Here is a 13,994-nt window from a genome sequence, read left to right on the forward strand (position 1 = left end):
ACCAATGAATTAAATACCTGTTTAAACTCCCCTAATGTTATTGGTTAAACGTTTAGCCAATAAACGTGTATCTACCAGGGATTGACCCCCGCCTGTACTCACTCATTCTCCAGGTGGCAGCAGCAAGCTGGGAAAGTATTTTGCCCGCTACTGGTGCCAGTGGCTTTATGTGGCTGTGGCTGTGGCAAGGCTCGCTGCTGCTGCCTGCAGTCAGCCCCAGTCCCTGGACGGCCACACGCACAGCAGGCTGGGAAAGCCCCTTGCCTGCCGCTACTGCCAGTGCATGGCTGCCTGGGGGCTGGGGCGGCAAGCAGCTGCACTCAGGTATACTGTGCTCCGGTCTGGCTCACTGCTGGCAGAAGGTTTACGTGTACCTTGGGGCTGGTGGGGAAGGGGCCGGGTCTATGCTGCCGCAAGGACCAGGCCCGTCCCAGATCCCCTGTTGCCTACCTGCCATATTAGGTACTACTGCCCGTTCCCTCGTCCTCCTTGCTCCTCCCCTCTCCACCCTCAACTAAATAATAACCGATAAGCTATTACCAGTCATTGATATGTGAACAGTTAAACATTTAAATATTTAACTCTTCACATCCCTAGTACCTAGAGAGACGAAGAGAAATGAGGACTCTGCATTTGGTATACAAGTAAAACAAATAAAAGTCCCTGCTCTGAATAACTTCCAGTGGGAAGTTGGAGGGCCTGCTGTTAAAGTATATGCTTCATTACTATGAGTCAGAGCGAGAGGGCTGGAAGGGATCTCAGGAAGTCATTTATTCCAACTCCTTGCTTAAGGCAAGGTCAAAGCCATTGTGGACAAATGTTTGCCTAGTTCTTTTTTAATTTTGGGAACAAGCCGCACCCCTAACTACCAGCCACACTGCCCAAAACATCAAAACCACCCTTTACCCTGAGCAGATAAACCAGGGGCCATGGGCACGGTTAAAATACACTCAAGAAATCCAGAATATGCTGAAGAAGGGTCTCATTGACGGCAACTGGCTGAACCCAGACATCACATGTGTTTTGTAGGCAAGTGCTTGCCCTAAATCACTCTGCTGGATAAGCTAGGAACTAAGGACAAGACAGTGAATTTGGAGCATTGCTCCAGCACTTTTGTAGATTTGTAGATTGAAGGCTGGAAGGGACCTCAGAAGATCATTGGGTCCAGACCCCTGCACCCAGCAGGAAAGACAACTGGGGTTAGGTGACCCCAGCAAGGTGAGCATCCAGTCTCCTTTTGAAGATTTCCAGGGTAGGTGATCGCACCACCCCTGGAGGAAGCTTATTCCACAGCCTGGACACCCTGACTGCGAAGAAGTTTTTCCTAATGTTGAGCCTGAAACAGTATTCCAAGAGTTTGTGGCCATTACTCCTGGTTTTCCCCTTGGGTGCCCTGGTGAACAGTTGCTCACCGAGCCCTTGATGTACTCCCCTAGTGTAGTGGTAAGCTGCTACCAAGTCCCCTCTCAGCCTTCTTTTCCTCAGGCTGAAGAGTCCCAGATCCCTCAGCCTTTCCTCCTATGGCTTGTCCTGTAAGACTTTGATCATACGGGTGGCTCTTCTCTGGACTCTCTCAAGCTTGGCCGCACACGGTGCCCAGAACTGGATGCAGTACTCCAGCTGTGGTCTCACCAGCACTGAGTACAGCAGAAGAATCACCTCCTTGGCTTTGCTGCAGACGCAGTGGTTGATGCCCGCCCTGCTGGCTTATCCCTCGGGTTTTTAAAACCCTAACTGCTACAGTGCCCAGGGCTGGGGCAAGGGATGCTCAGCACCGCCTACTCTGAGGGCTGCCTCTCCTCTCCTGACAGGTGCCCGCCATGGAGCAGGGCGGGAGGCAGAAGCTCGCCTTTCCCATCTGCTGATATTTACTTGACCGCGGGCTCTGCTGGACCAAATGCACCACAAGCCTTCTACCCTCTGCGCCCATGAAATTACGTCATGCAAGTTCACGCCCTTTCTGGCAATGTCACCACGGCTGCAACCAATGAGAGCCGGGCCGAGCGGGAACGTGACGTCAACAGCCCTAGCAACAGAGCCGGGCGGAACGGGCCAATGAGAAAATCGCCGGGGGCGGCCGACAGCCAATGAGGACACGCGAGCGGGGGGAGGGGGCCGGCGGCAGGAGGCCGCGCTCCCTCATCCTCCCTCCAACAAGATGGCGGCGGCGCTGGCGGCGGCGGCACCAACGGCTTTGTTTCCTTTCGGCGCCTGAGCGCGGTCCCGGCGCGGCCAGCGGCGCCAAGCGGCAGCGGCGGAGACATGACCGCGGAGCTCATGAGGTGCGTCCCGCCGCGCGACCTTCGCAGGCCGCCCCCACCCGGGCGCAGCGCTGGCCTCACCTCGCCCCTCCCCTCCCCACCTCTCCCCTCCCCCTTTGCGCGGGCCCGGGCGGGCGGGCCCCGGGGGCGCCTCTCCGGGCCCGGCGTGCGTCGCTTCGCGCGGTAGGCCGTGCCGGGCCTGAGGACTCGAGTGCCCCATCCCGCGTGGGCGGGGCCCCCCCGTAGCCCGCGAGGCCCTGTCTCACGTGGGTGGGCACGTGCCCTCCCCCCCACCAGTGGAGAATCGCTGGGGGTCCCGACGTGCCCCCCCTTTCAGCAGTTCGGCGCCTGGCAATAGCCGCCTCCCCCCCCAGCTCGTGGATGTGGGCATCCCCCTCCCCTTTTCATTTTGCTGTCCCGAGATGATGCGCTGAGGCCATTTGTGGCGAGTTGGTCCCTGCTTTAGCATTCCCACCTGATGTTACCAGGGAAGCATGACACAGGTGTCCAGAGGTTGGGATGCTGTAGCTACGGACCACTGCCGATTAACCACCAGGAAGGTTTGCCAGCCACTATCCCCAAAAGGCAGAGAAAATTTGAAAGGAAAGGAGGCATTGTACAAATGTATCTAAGAATTCTTGAGCAGCCGTGTAATTGTTTATGTGGATGTCTCCTTCTTGGGCTCAAGGTTTTTAATAATAGCTTTGTGGTGGGTGGTATGTAACAGGCATGGTGTCTGCTTAATGAAGTTTGGCTGGGATGGCATTTATTTATTTATTTATTTATTTCAGTCTTAACAGAAGAAGTACTTGTACTTGGCTTCCCCTCCTCTGAGAAGTTGTTCACCTCATGTAGGGTCTCTGCCAGCGTTTGGAGGGTGGTTGTCTCCTATGCTCAGGGGTTCTGTACTCAGAAAGCATTTGCATTTTTTATGACTGTTAAGCATTAGTAACATTTTTAAAAAAAAAAATCATACAAATACTCTTAACACAGATATCCTTTAGACCAAATCCAGGAGCAGAAAGTAATGAATGAAAACAATTCCAGTACAACTTTCTGTATGTCTTTGGACCAGCTACCATCACTTGTGTTTGTGTTTTCCATCTGTAAATTCGTGATACTACTTATGAATGCTGGTGTTTATAAAATGCTTTGATACTCTAAAGTAGTGTCATCAAACTCAATATTTGAATTCAACCCAATAAGGTAGTTCCATAGACTGAAACACAACTTTTGGACTCTGTATTTGCCTCTATCCTTAGCACTCGGAGATGGAGGCCTCTTTTTGTTAAATACAGTTTTAGCTTTTATTTAATTACTCTGTTATCCCATTTAACATCAGTGGGATAACATGCCTTTCTCTACTAGAGCAATTTGTTTTGCTCCCTACTTAAGCTCTTTTTTCTTCCTTTCTTCATTTCCTTTATTTTTTCCTCTGTTTTTCCTTGAACAAAGTAACTCTTGCACCTGCTTTCCTTTTTGTCAATTCTGTTGTCACCTCTTTATATCTGCTAGAACGACCAGCAGGGCAACAGTTGATGTTCATATTAAAATACTAGTTAAGTTGATACTGTAATGTTATTGATGGATGGGATATGGAATTTCACACCTTCCTGATCTGCTGTCAGGCTGTCTGCAGATGTGAAACAACGATGAGTTTAATGTTGCCTTTCTGCATTTGAATGATTTTCTTCACAAAAAGGGCTACAAATCGACTTGAGACTGAGATTGTCATAGATATGTTGGTTGGGCTGGATCTGGCCCATGGTTCATATGCCTGACAGATATGTGCTAAAATGCAAAAAGCAAGGGAGTAGAACTTCTAGTTCCCCATCACCACTTCTCACCAACATCACCTCAGCCTGTACTTGTCTCATTAAAAATAATAATGTTTATTTTGTGGATGAGTGGTTGTGTATGAAGGGGCTTGAAGCTGTAGTGTATCATGGACAGTGTGCTGGGATATTTGTAGAGGACTTGAGCTGACAGGAATAGGCCTGGATGGAGAAGTCAAGAGGAGTTAAAGTACTGGAGGGAGCCTTTGGCAGAAAGACACTGGATTTCTTCTTTTCCCTAGGAGTCATCCCTGCTGAATACCATTGCCTCTTATAAAACACCATTTTTTTTGTCTTGTGTTTCAGCGATAGTATAGTGTTCAATTCTCTTCCTGTCACTGCTCAGCAAACTTCCCTGTGTGTTAGGGGAATGATAACAACTGGGAACTCAGTGATAGAATTACTTGGAAATTCTTGACAGTTTTGATGTGCAGGCTGCTAGTATGGAAGTACTTGAGCAGTTTTTTCTGAAGTTTCAGGGACTAAAGTTTATGACTAACAAGGAAAATAAGTTGTCTAATTTTTTTTAAATCGAGCACCATGGTCTGTGTTCAAGATTAGCAGAATATGTAAACTCTAAGGCAGGGATTTCAAATTCATCTGACCTGTGAGTTGAATGAGGTAGGGCCAGCTTGTGGGTCACATCAAACCCATGGACCTGACCCCACACTGCAGTCAATGTACAGGGCTATTCTAGTGTGGGCAGTTCATGCAGTGCATGCTCCAGACCAGCCCTGTACACTGCATGGACCACTGGACTGGGTCTTGTGTTTAGATCTTGCATGGGGAGTGTGCTGCATGAGGTTCCCACACAGGGCTAGTCTGGCAAGATCCAGCCTCATGTGCTACATGCAGCATATGGTGCACACGGCTGGTGTGGGGCATGTGTTGCATGTGGCACCTGCACTGCACTGGTCCCGTGCACTGCTTCTGGCCTACAAGAATGGTCTGTGGGGGTGATCTGGAGCCAGCACATGGGGCTGGGCTGGTGCAGGCACTATATGCAGTACGTGACAGATTGGTCAGCATGTTGATCCAAGACCTGTGGGCCAAAACTCTGACACTTCGGCTTTAAGGAACTCTATGAAGAAAATGTGGTGGGTGGGAAAATATAAAAAGTATGTTTTTGAAATACTTTTTTCTTCAAAGTTAGTAAAGGTTTTGTGTAAAGTTTGCATGTGAACTTGGTTGTCTTCTAAAGACTTAAGGAGACCTTTTCCAGTGCTCTTTGCTACCTACGAATAGCATCCCTTGTCCATGTGAAATATGCAGCATGCATGAAAAAGGAAGCCAAATTTTTCTGAGTCTTCCCTGGGGAAATGCTACCAATGAATAGTGCAGGGATCTGCTGCTTGTTTTTAAGAAAGAGATAAAATAAACGATTTGACTTGAGGTTTTAAGCTAACACCTGAAGTATTTCTTCTTTACAGTACGATATATGAGACAACTTTGCCCTAAAATCTCAGTGGTGAGTCTAACTTCTTGCTTTTCTGTGTAACCCATATTAATATATTCTGAATGAGTGATGTTATAGGACAATGTGGGGCATACTATTTAACGCAGTATATAATTTGGAAGAACTTGGCATTGGCCTCAGCAAAGTATCTTCATTATTATTTGACTTCTCCCATAAACAGTTTTGGGACAGCGCAGTCTTTTGCATAATCAACCATGTACTATAATCATAAAACAATTGCGATTAACCTTTTTTCCAAGAACATAATTTCAGGTTTGCTACACTCCCCTTTGCCAGTCTGCTTTTGAGCCAATATGTTGTCAGTTATGAGAGATCCTCTATGAAGGGATTGCGAAGAGTGTCTTCACTCTCTTTAATAGTCTCATATTGATTTGTTTGCACCAATGTTTCCCAAACTTGGAGATCCCAGAGACCCTTCTTGTGATTAAGGAGGTTTCCTCTTCCGTATTACAATAATAAATCAATTTTAAAACAATAAACTTGCATATTCAACAGAGGCACTGTAATGTTGTATCTGTTTGAAGCCACTCCTATTAAAACAAACAAACAACACCCCCCCCACCCCCCAGATCTGGAGCTCTATTGTAGACTAATTCAGGATGAAAAAACATAGCATACCATCTACTGAAATGCAGCATCTACAGATTATGTGTATGCACCTAAATCTACAGTCCATCTTGTTAAGAACGCCGTGTGTGTAAGAGTGTGCAAGTACAGAATCCCACAAAATAGGTACCAAATGTGTCTATATATTGTTCTTAAAGACCTGAGAATATTGCTTTACCTCCCGCGAGCACATCTCATATCATTGCAGTTTACTTCTGGCCAAAGGGTGCTTTGGAAATGTGCATTGTTTCATGGGGAGGTCAGAAGCAAGTTGTTCCAGTGCTGATTTAGGAAAAACAAAGCTGCAGAAATACAAATGACAAATACTATTTGAAATCATGGCATGTGATATACTTTGAAGTTTTATCTGCAGAGTAAGAAGCTTTGCAATGTTTTTGCAGCATGTAAAACCAGACAGCTGTCACTGAATTTTTTTCAGAGAAAATGTGAAAGTTTGAAAAATTAGCAATACTTAATTACTCAGACCAGCCATGTCAACATTAGCGCACTTTAGGCAGTTCACTTAGTAGGTCTGAAAATTGCAGTTGTATAAGGGAGAAAATCTACCTTTTTGGTAGTGAGGTGAGATGTTTGGATTGAAAATAGAGCAATATTTTAAGACTTGATATGTTTTATGGTGGGGACACCCTGCCTTCCCACCCACTCCTTTTGGTGGTTTTGCTGTTTCTACAGAGTTTGGGACCTGGCCCCCTGCTGCAGGCCACAACTCTCACTCCCTAATCCTACCTTCCTTTCCTCTTTCTGGCCCCCCAGCACAAGGTGCTTGGATTTATGAATTTATTGTTGCTGAAGATACCCAGCCCCTTTGCAGCAATAGTAAGTGGGTTATAAGAGGGGAGAGTATGGAGGGGGCAAGCAGCTCATTGCAGTTGCATTCTGCCCAGTCTCTGGTGCTACCCCCATGCCAGAAAGGGCATTTGCTAGCCAAATCCAGCCCACGGGCCATAGGTTGCAAACCCCTACTTTAAATTGAATGAGGACTAGCCTGGATGTCTGTGACAGACTTCATTCACTGTGGCCAGTCTGTAACAAAGAGATTGGACAACACTTTATGAATTCTTTCATTCTGAAGTAGAGGTTATGATGAATGAGAACTGGTTGTAAAGCATTCAGAGAAGGAAAAACATAAATACCTCTGGAATTAAAGCTATAAAATGCTTATCAATCACTTAATATAAAGCTCTGTTCTCCAGTACTGGAACATTTTTTCTTTTTTTCTTAGACTAATATACTGTCATAATCTGAAAGCTGTTAGCATTTTCCATTGCATAAAGGTAACTATAGGCTATCTATTCCTGTAAAATACTTTACCACTCTAAGCTCTCAGTGTCGCTGGTCTTCAGTACCTGTCTTCCTGTGCTCAAGCTTGTTCTGAGTAGTTTTCCTGGTTTCAAGTAGTTTAGTGAAATAACTTTTAGCCTTTCAGTGAGCGGCTTAATTAATGTTCAGCAACACTTTGACTGTCATCAGATAGTTTGGAGAGAATTTCAGTAAAGCTAAATGGTGTCATCTTTCTTGGACAGCATGGAGATTTTCTTAGTTAACTGTATCAGCTGTTCTTCTGTATTTTATTTCTGTTACTCTCAGGAGATTCTTTAATGTTGTTTAATTTCCTGAATCACTTATCCTTTTCTTATACTCTGAGGCATTTCATGCATATCCTCAAATGCTGTAAAGTTTATTCAGTACCTTTTGATTAAACCCCTGTGATTATAAAGTCAATTTTAGCCAAAATAAGAGAGTAATCTCTTGATGGCATAATGAAATTTAAGCATTGCACCTCAGGGCATGATGCAGCACTAGATAATAGCATCATCCTTCTTTTTTTAACATCAGTACTTTAATATCCTAGGATTTTTTGAGACTATCTCTGGTTTTAACGGACAGGTTCCTACCATGATAGCCTTCATCTGAACAACTGTTACAGGCGTAAAGCAAAGTTTGGCACCAAACACCATAGTCCGTCTGTTTCAGTCCAGTTGTTTGACCTGTTGTATAATGTTGTTATCCTAGTTGAAAACTGTTAATGCATTTTGAAACTTTAAACTAAACCCTTACTAAGGCCAGCATTTCAGTATTTTCATATGTTCAGACTATATGAAAATACGTGGTTTTTATGGTAATAGGATGATCTTGTTATTTACAAAGTGTATTTTGGACTGCAGTGGATACCTAATGATGTAAGCAGATTATTTATGGAGGTCTGTAAATTTCTTCTCTGGGGAGCAGTAAATTAATAAAATACTTTATTGTATAAACTACCACTGTAACCACTTTCTGTGTCTGTCTGACTCTTTATGTGCCTGTCATCACAGTCTTATTTTTCTGTTAGTCATTCTGTCATGAGAAATCCTAATCCTGTTTGAAATATGACATGACATAAGTTCATTATTATAGAATTGACATGCAGCTATATTGACTGTTGTTGAAGTGAACTTCTTTAAGCTGTCTAGCTACTGGGCAGATATTGGTGTTTGATATAGAGTAGTGAACTAGAGGTGAGAAAAACCATCTTGTTATGAATCGTCTTAGCCATTCCATGCCCCAGAATATGAAGTAGGAGTTTGAAGTAGAGGGTGGCAGAGTAAAGTGAATGAATACTCCTTTTTAAAACCATGTAGTCAACATCTGTCTGTAATTTTCTAAATATCTGTGTGGGATTTTCTTTTGGTAATTCTTAAAAAAAAAAAAAAATGTCTACTGAAACTGGTTTCTTAATCACTTTGCTGTATGATATCATTTTGCCTTTCAACATGGAAAGTGATTAGGATTAACTTTAGGCTACTGTAAATGGATTGAAAACTCTGTATGCTTTACAGTTTAAATTAATAATTGGTTGTTTCTCAAGCACTTCCAGTTGAAGGATCCTAAAGGACTTTACAAGCAAGCATTTAGAATATATGTAGATTAGGACACATTTAAAAAAATGAGATGATTAATTTGGGTGTCAGTATAAAATAACTATTTGTAAGGCACTTGACCTAATGTGTATTAAGACTCTGAGGAAGGGGTTGGTAACCTGCAGCTAATAACCCTAAATGGCCCATGGAGCCACTTTGATCCAGTCTGCAGACATGTGACTTTGGTGATGAGTGCTAATCTCTGTGCTGCCATGGGACAAAGCAGTAGCAGGCGTTAATGCTCACCTGCTCACCCACCTACCTCTGGCCTGAGCTGGATCATTCCCATCCACAGCCTAAAAAAGTTGCTGGCTGCTACCCTAGGGTATGTTAACTTTATTTGACTACATTGAGGTTGTACTGGTTAGCTCATATTCTACATACCACTGAGAAGACGGGGAAAGAACTAGTGTTTCTATTTAACAGATGAGGAAATGGCAGTGTAACAAATTAGGTTGCTCAAGGTCACAAATCAGGTTCATGGTGGAGCCAGGAATAGTAGAACACGTGTTTCCAGGCTCTAAACTGTTTTAATGAGGCTGTGAGGGAAAAAAAAATGTGATGGCAAAGCAGCTTGTTTTGGAACACTTAATACACAGCTGAAATCTCTAGAAATATACTGTGGGAACAATGCTACATGGCAGAGAAATAAACTGTGAACTAATGATTCTGACTTATTTGTGATTCTTCCTCTCCTCCCCCCCCCCCGATTTATATTGAAAGCAGTTTTGCTTTGTATGATTCTGTTATGAAGACTGACTTTATAGTCTTTTGTGCACAAAACTGAGTTTAAAATCATGTTTTAGAACTTGGCTTCCTTCTTAAAACTACCAGAATGCCATTTTTCTTATTAAAATTATGAATTGTATGATACAAGTGGCTGATTAAATTGATGCTTTGTCTGCAAGTCAAAGTTCCTTTGCGATAGATGCAAGACAAATACAATTCATGTACCTCTGAAATGGTATGTTCCCAATTCAGATATGTGGCTAGAATTAGTAAAAAAAAAATAAAAAAATAAAAATACTTGAAAGAAACTTAGCATCAGTCTAAGTCAAGTGTGTGTTGCCATGAAAATTTCACACTGAAAATTATATTTAAAATACAGCAAATGGTATGCTTGACTGGAAACGAATAGTAGAAGTGACTTGTGCTATGCATTTAATTGCAAAAAAACCAAGTCTGTACACACCAATTATGTTTTTGAATTTTTGTGCCTCCTTACTTTTTAAGAAGCATTTGTACTTGTCTTATTAACAATGTAACTCCTGGGAAACTTTCATTATCTTTTAGAGTTATGAACTTTAATATATTAAAGCTTTTTTTTTTTTTAATGCTAAATGACCAGAATCTTAGTTGCATATTTACAGACTTGCAATTTTGTTGCATTTCTAAGTTAACATTAGTTCATCATACCAACTGCATAGAGGGTATTTATTTCATTATGCAGTTATATCCTCAGATAGCTGCCAAATCTGGGTAATGTTTATAAAATTTTATAAACAAAGCATGCTTAATGAGAACCAAGTATTGATAGAAAACTGCTACATCATCCATTCAAAACTAAAAGTACTTTTCATTATACTTTTAAAAAGTGTGTTTGGTTCTTTTAACCATGCCTTCTATCTATGCAGGCCTGAATTTCAGGGTGGAAGAAAATGCAGCAGTGTGAGTCCAGGGAAAAGGTTTTGTGGTAGTTGGGGACTGCGTCTCAAGATACGTTGAGAGAATGGAATTCTCATCTTTGGAGTTTGGGACTGTAGGCACTGCTTCTTTGAATTGGAAGTGGGCATATGGTACCTCCCTTCACCGAGGCCCCTTGGAGACGGTACATTTATCATGCTATTAATGTGTTAATTGTGTGAGAAATTGTAACATAAAAGCAGTTTATCACGTGATAAAATGGCACACCAGTCACAAAGATGCTGCTGGTTAAATGTGGAGCATTTTTGTGTCTGGTTTGTATTATACGTTCTTTAAACCGGGGTGTCCAACTTTTTTGAATGTGGGGCCGGATCACGGACTTCTTATCACCCAGTGGGCCAGTGAGCCATATTCAGAGACCTCACAGGAAGTGGTATCACATCAGGAAGTGATGTTACGTGACCTTTGACGCCAGTGGAGTTGCAGGAAGTGACAATGAAATGGGTCTGGAAATGTAGTTTAAAATCCAAAATAAAAACAATATAAAAGCAAGACTGAAATAATACTAAACTAAACACTTTAGCTTTTACTCACTTCTCAATGAATGAAAGAAGCATAATGCAAGTTGACAGATCAAATGTGGAAAAGATATCAGCCAGAGTGGAAACTAATCAAAGCAACAAAATATGGGCATTTTTGAAAATGATCTTCAAGAAGATTTATTAGTTTATTAGAATTAATTATTTATTAGAATTAATTTATTAGATTTAATAACTTGTTACTACTTGTTAAAGATGTGTTACTAACAAGTTGAACCCCCAGTCCTGCACAAAGAGAAACAGAAGCAAACACAATCCAAACACTGGACAATATTTTTACAAAGATCTTTACCTGCTCCAAATTTACCTTGGAGCCCAGATTGTTCATGCCCTGTTCTTGAGCATATTGTTCAGTCTTAAAGGACCATACAGCACAGCTGCAGGGGGTTCAATCACAGCTTTCCCTCCCTGGTGCAGCCTGGCCAGCCCATTCCATCCCATCCCCTATCAAGCGGTAGCTTCCCCGCGTGCACTTTTCCCCTACCTGCACCAGCTGGTCCCAAAAGGCAGGAGGCTTCACCGCCACTTCTGTTGGCCAGTACCAACCCAGCCTGGCACGTTGGAAGCCAGCTTCAGCTGCATGCTGTTCTGCCTAGCCGGGTTGGCACCAGCCACGGTAAGCAGCCTGCAGCTGAAGCCGGCTTCCCATGTGCTGCTGGGGATGGGAGGAGGCCGGCCAGGTCGGCCCTAGCCAGCAGAAGCAGCGGTGGCAGAGCCGTGTGCCCGCTAGGGACTGATGGGTGCAGACAGGGGGAAAATGCAGCTGAGCCCCTGCTGCTCTGGCTGGGCTCGTCCTGTCCCAAGTGGCACACAACTGCGCTGCCGCTTCTGCTGGCTGGGCTCCTCCCATCCCCAGCAGCACATGAGAAGCCAGTTTCAGCTGCGTGCTGCTCTGGATGGGACAGACTCGTCTGGGTCTGCACCAGCCAGCGGAGGCGGCAGCAGAGCCATGTGCCACTCGGGACTGGCCAGAGCAGGTAGGGAGAAAGTGCAACGGAGCCCCCTGCTGCTCTGGCTGGGCTCATCCTGTCCTGAGCGGCACATGGCTACTCCTCTTCTCACGCACACCGTGTCGGCAACATCAAGCTGACGCGGTGTGTGTGGGAACCTTGTCCGTTCCCCAGCCCTTCAGCAGCCATTAGGAAGCTGCTGGGGGAGGGACAAGGGGTGGGAACGAAAGTAAACTGTGTTTACTTCTGTTTTCCATTGCAGCACCGCGGGCCACAGAAAATGCCTTGGCGGGCCGTATGTTGGACAAGCCTGCTTTAAACTAACATACTTTCCACACATTCAACTTAAAGTGTGTGCACCCTTTGAACATGCCAGTGTATGGGGAGCCCAAGATCAGAGAGTGGCTCTCTGAGTTTGGGCTCTCCACATGTCGGCTTATTCAAAGGGTGCATGTGTAGCTTGGCTCTCTGCATGCCCTTTAAGAAACATATGTGCTATATAGAGGTGCACTGATACATTGGTCTGATATTGGATCAGCACTGATTATAAAGAAAATTGGCTGTATCGGAAATTGGCCTCACGTGGCTCATGATTTGGCCAATAAACAGCCTGTGCACGTGTGCAGCCTCAGTGCAACACATAGGTGGCAAGGAGCACAGCCCGACAGCTAGAGGTGTTTGAAGCGGGCCGTGTTTAATTCGGATTTGGCCCGATTTGGGGAACAGTGATTCAATGTGTCGATTCAGATCACTGTCCTGATTTGATTCAGCTGAATCCAAATCTGAAAATTTGATACTGATTTGGAGAATCAGCAATTTGGCCATGGATAGAGCTTTTAAATGTTTTTTTCTTCTTCATACCTTGGAGGTACCAGGCACGGCTCGTGGATGCTGTGATGGTGAGGCATATTGGGTGTCCCACAGGAGCCGGGGGGTCCTGCGTGCTTGGTGGCAGACCCAGAAGTGGACCAGAAATGCCTCCAGTCTATTTCCGGGTCCACTGCCGAGTGCACGGGGGACCCCCCTGTGACCTGCGGCTCAGCAGCTGGCTGCAGGGGGCCTCCAGGTGCCCCCCCAGACCCAGGGGGCACCAGTTGCGGGGGGAAGGCTCCACATCTTCTGCAGGCGGACCCAAAAGTGGACCAGAAGTGTTCTGGTCCACTTCTGGGTCCGCCTGCGGAGCGTGCTCAGGAACACCCCCGCACTCCTGTGGGGATGCTCTGTCCACCCCATCCTCTCAGTGTTCATGAGCTGCCTGGTACCTTGAGGTATGTAGAAAAAGCATTTAAAGCTGTGTCTGTCTGAATCATCGATTTGGAGAGATTAAAGGGTCTCCTGACTTGATTCCAATTTAGAGATTTGGCCCAATTCAGTGGGCCTAATCCCAATTAAAAATCAGCTCTTGGTATTGGCTCCAGAAATCTGTTGGTGCACCTCTAGTGCCATATGTTCAAATTAAACTGCTCCCTGTGTGTCAGGGCCTTTAAAAGGTATGTGTACAGCCCAGCTATACATAGCTTCTTTGAACATGCCAGCATGCAGCTCCCTGAACATTCAGCTAGGAACTGTTACCTGGTTCCAAGTTCTCCAAGAGCCAGCAAGTGTGTAGTGGAATCTAAGCAATTTTTACCTTGCATCCCAAAAGTCATGCATTCTGCTATGCCAGATCTTGAAGGTCTGGGAAGGTAGGATGTATGATTT

The 13,994-nt window shown here is 44.7% G+C and overlaps 1 protein-coding gene across 4 annotated transcripts in view; it reads left to right on the forward strand.

Annotated features, from left to right (window-relative positions):
* The first annotated feature begins 2,117 nt into the window (after nt 1-2,117).
* ATRX (ATRX chromatin remodeler) overlaps nt 2,118-13,994 on the forward strand; it is a 147,353-nt gene continuing 135,476 nt past the window's right edge. For all 4 annotated transcript variants that reach the window (XM_090060998.1, XM_090061001.1, XM_090060999.1 and 1 more), the window contains exon 1: nt 2,118-2,282. In XM_090060998.1, the coding sequence (XP_089917124.1) occupies nt 2,263-2,282 (20 nt within the window). In that variant the 5' untranslated portion in view covers nt 2,118-2,262. The remainder of the gene's footprint in view (nt 2,283-13,994) is intronic.

The sequence above is a fragment of the Crocodylus siamensis genome, chromosome 8, assembly GCF_052110815.1.
Source record: "Crocodylus siamensis isolate JL-2025a chromosome 8, ASM5211081v1, whole genome shotgun sequence".
NCBI classification, from domain to species: domain Eukaryota; kingdom Metazoa; phylum Chordata; order Crocodylia; family Crocodylidae; genus Crocodylus; species Crocodylus siamensis.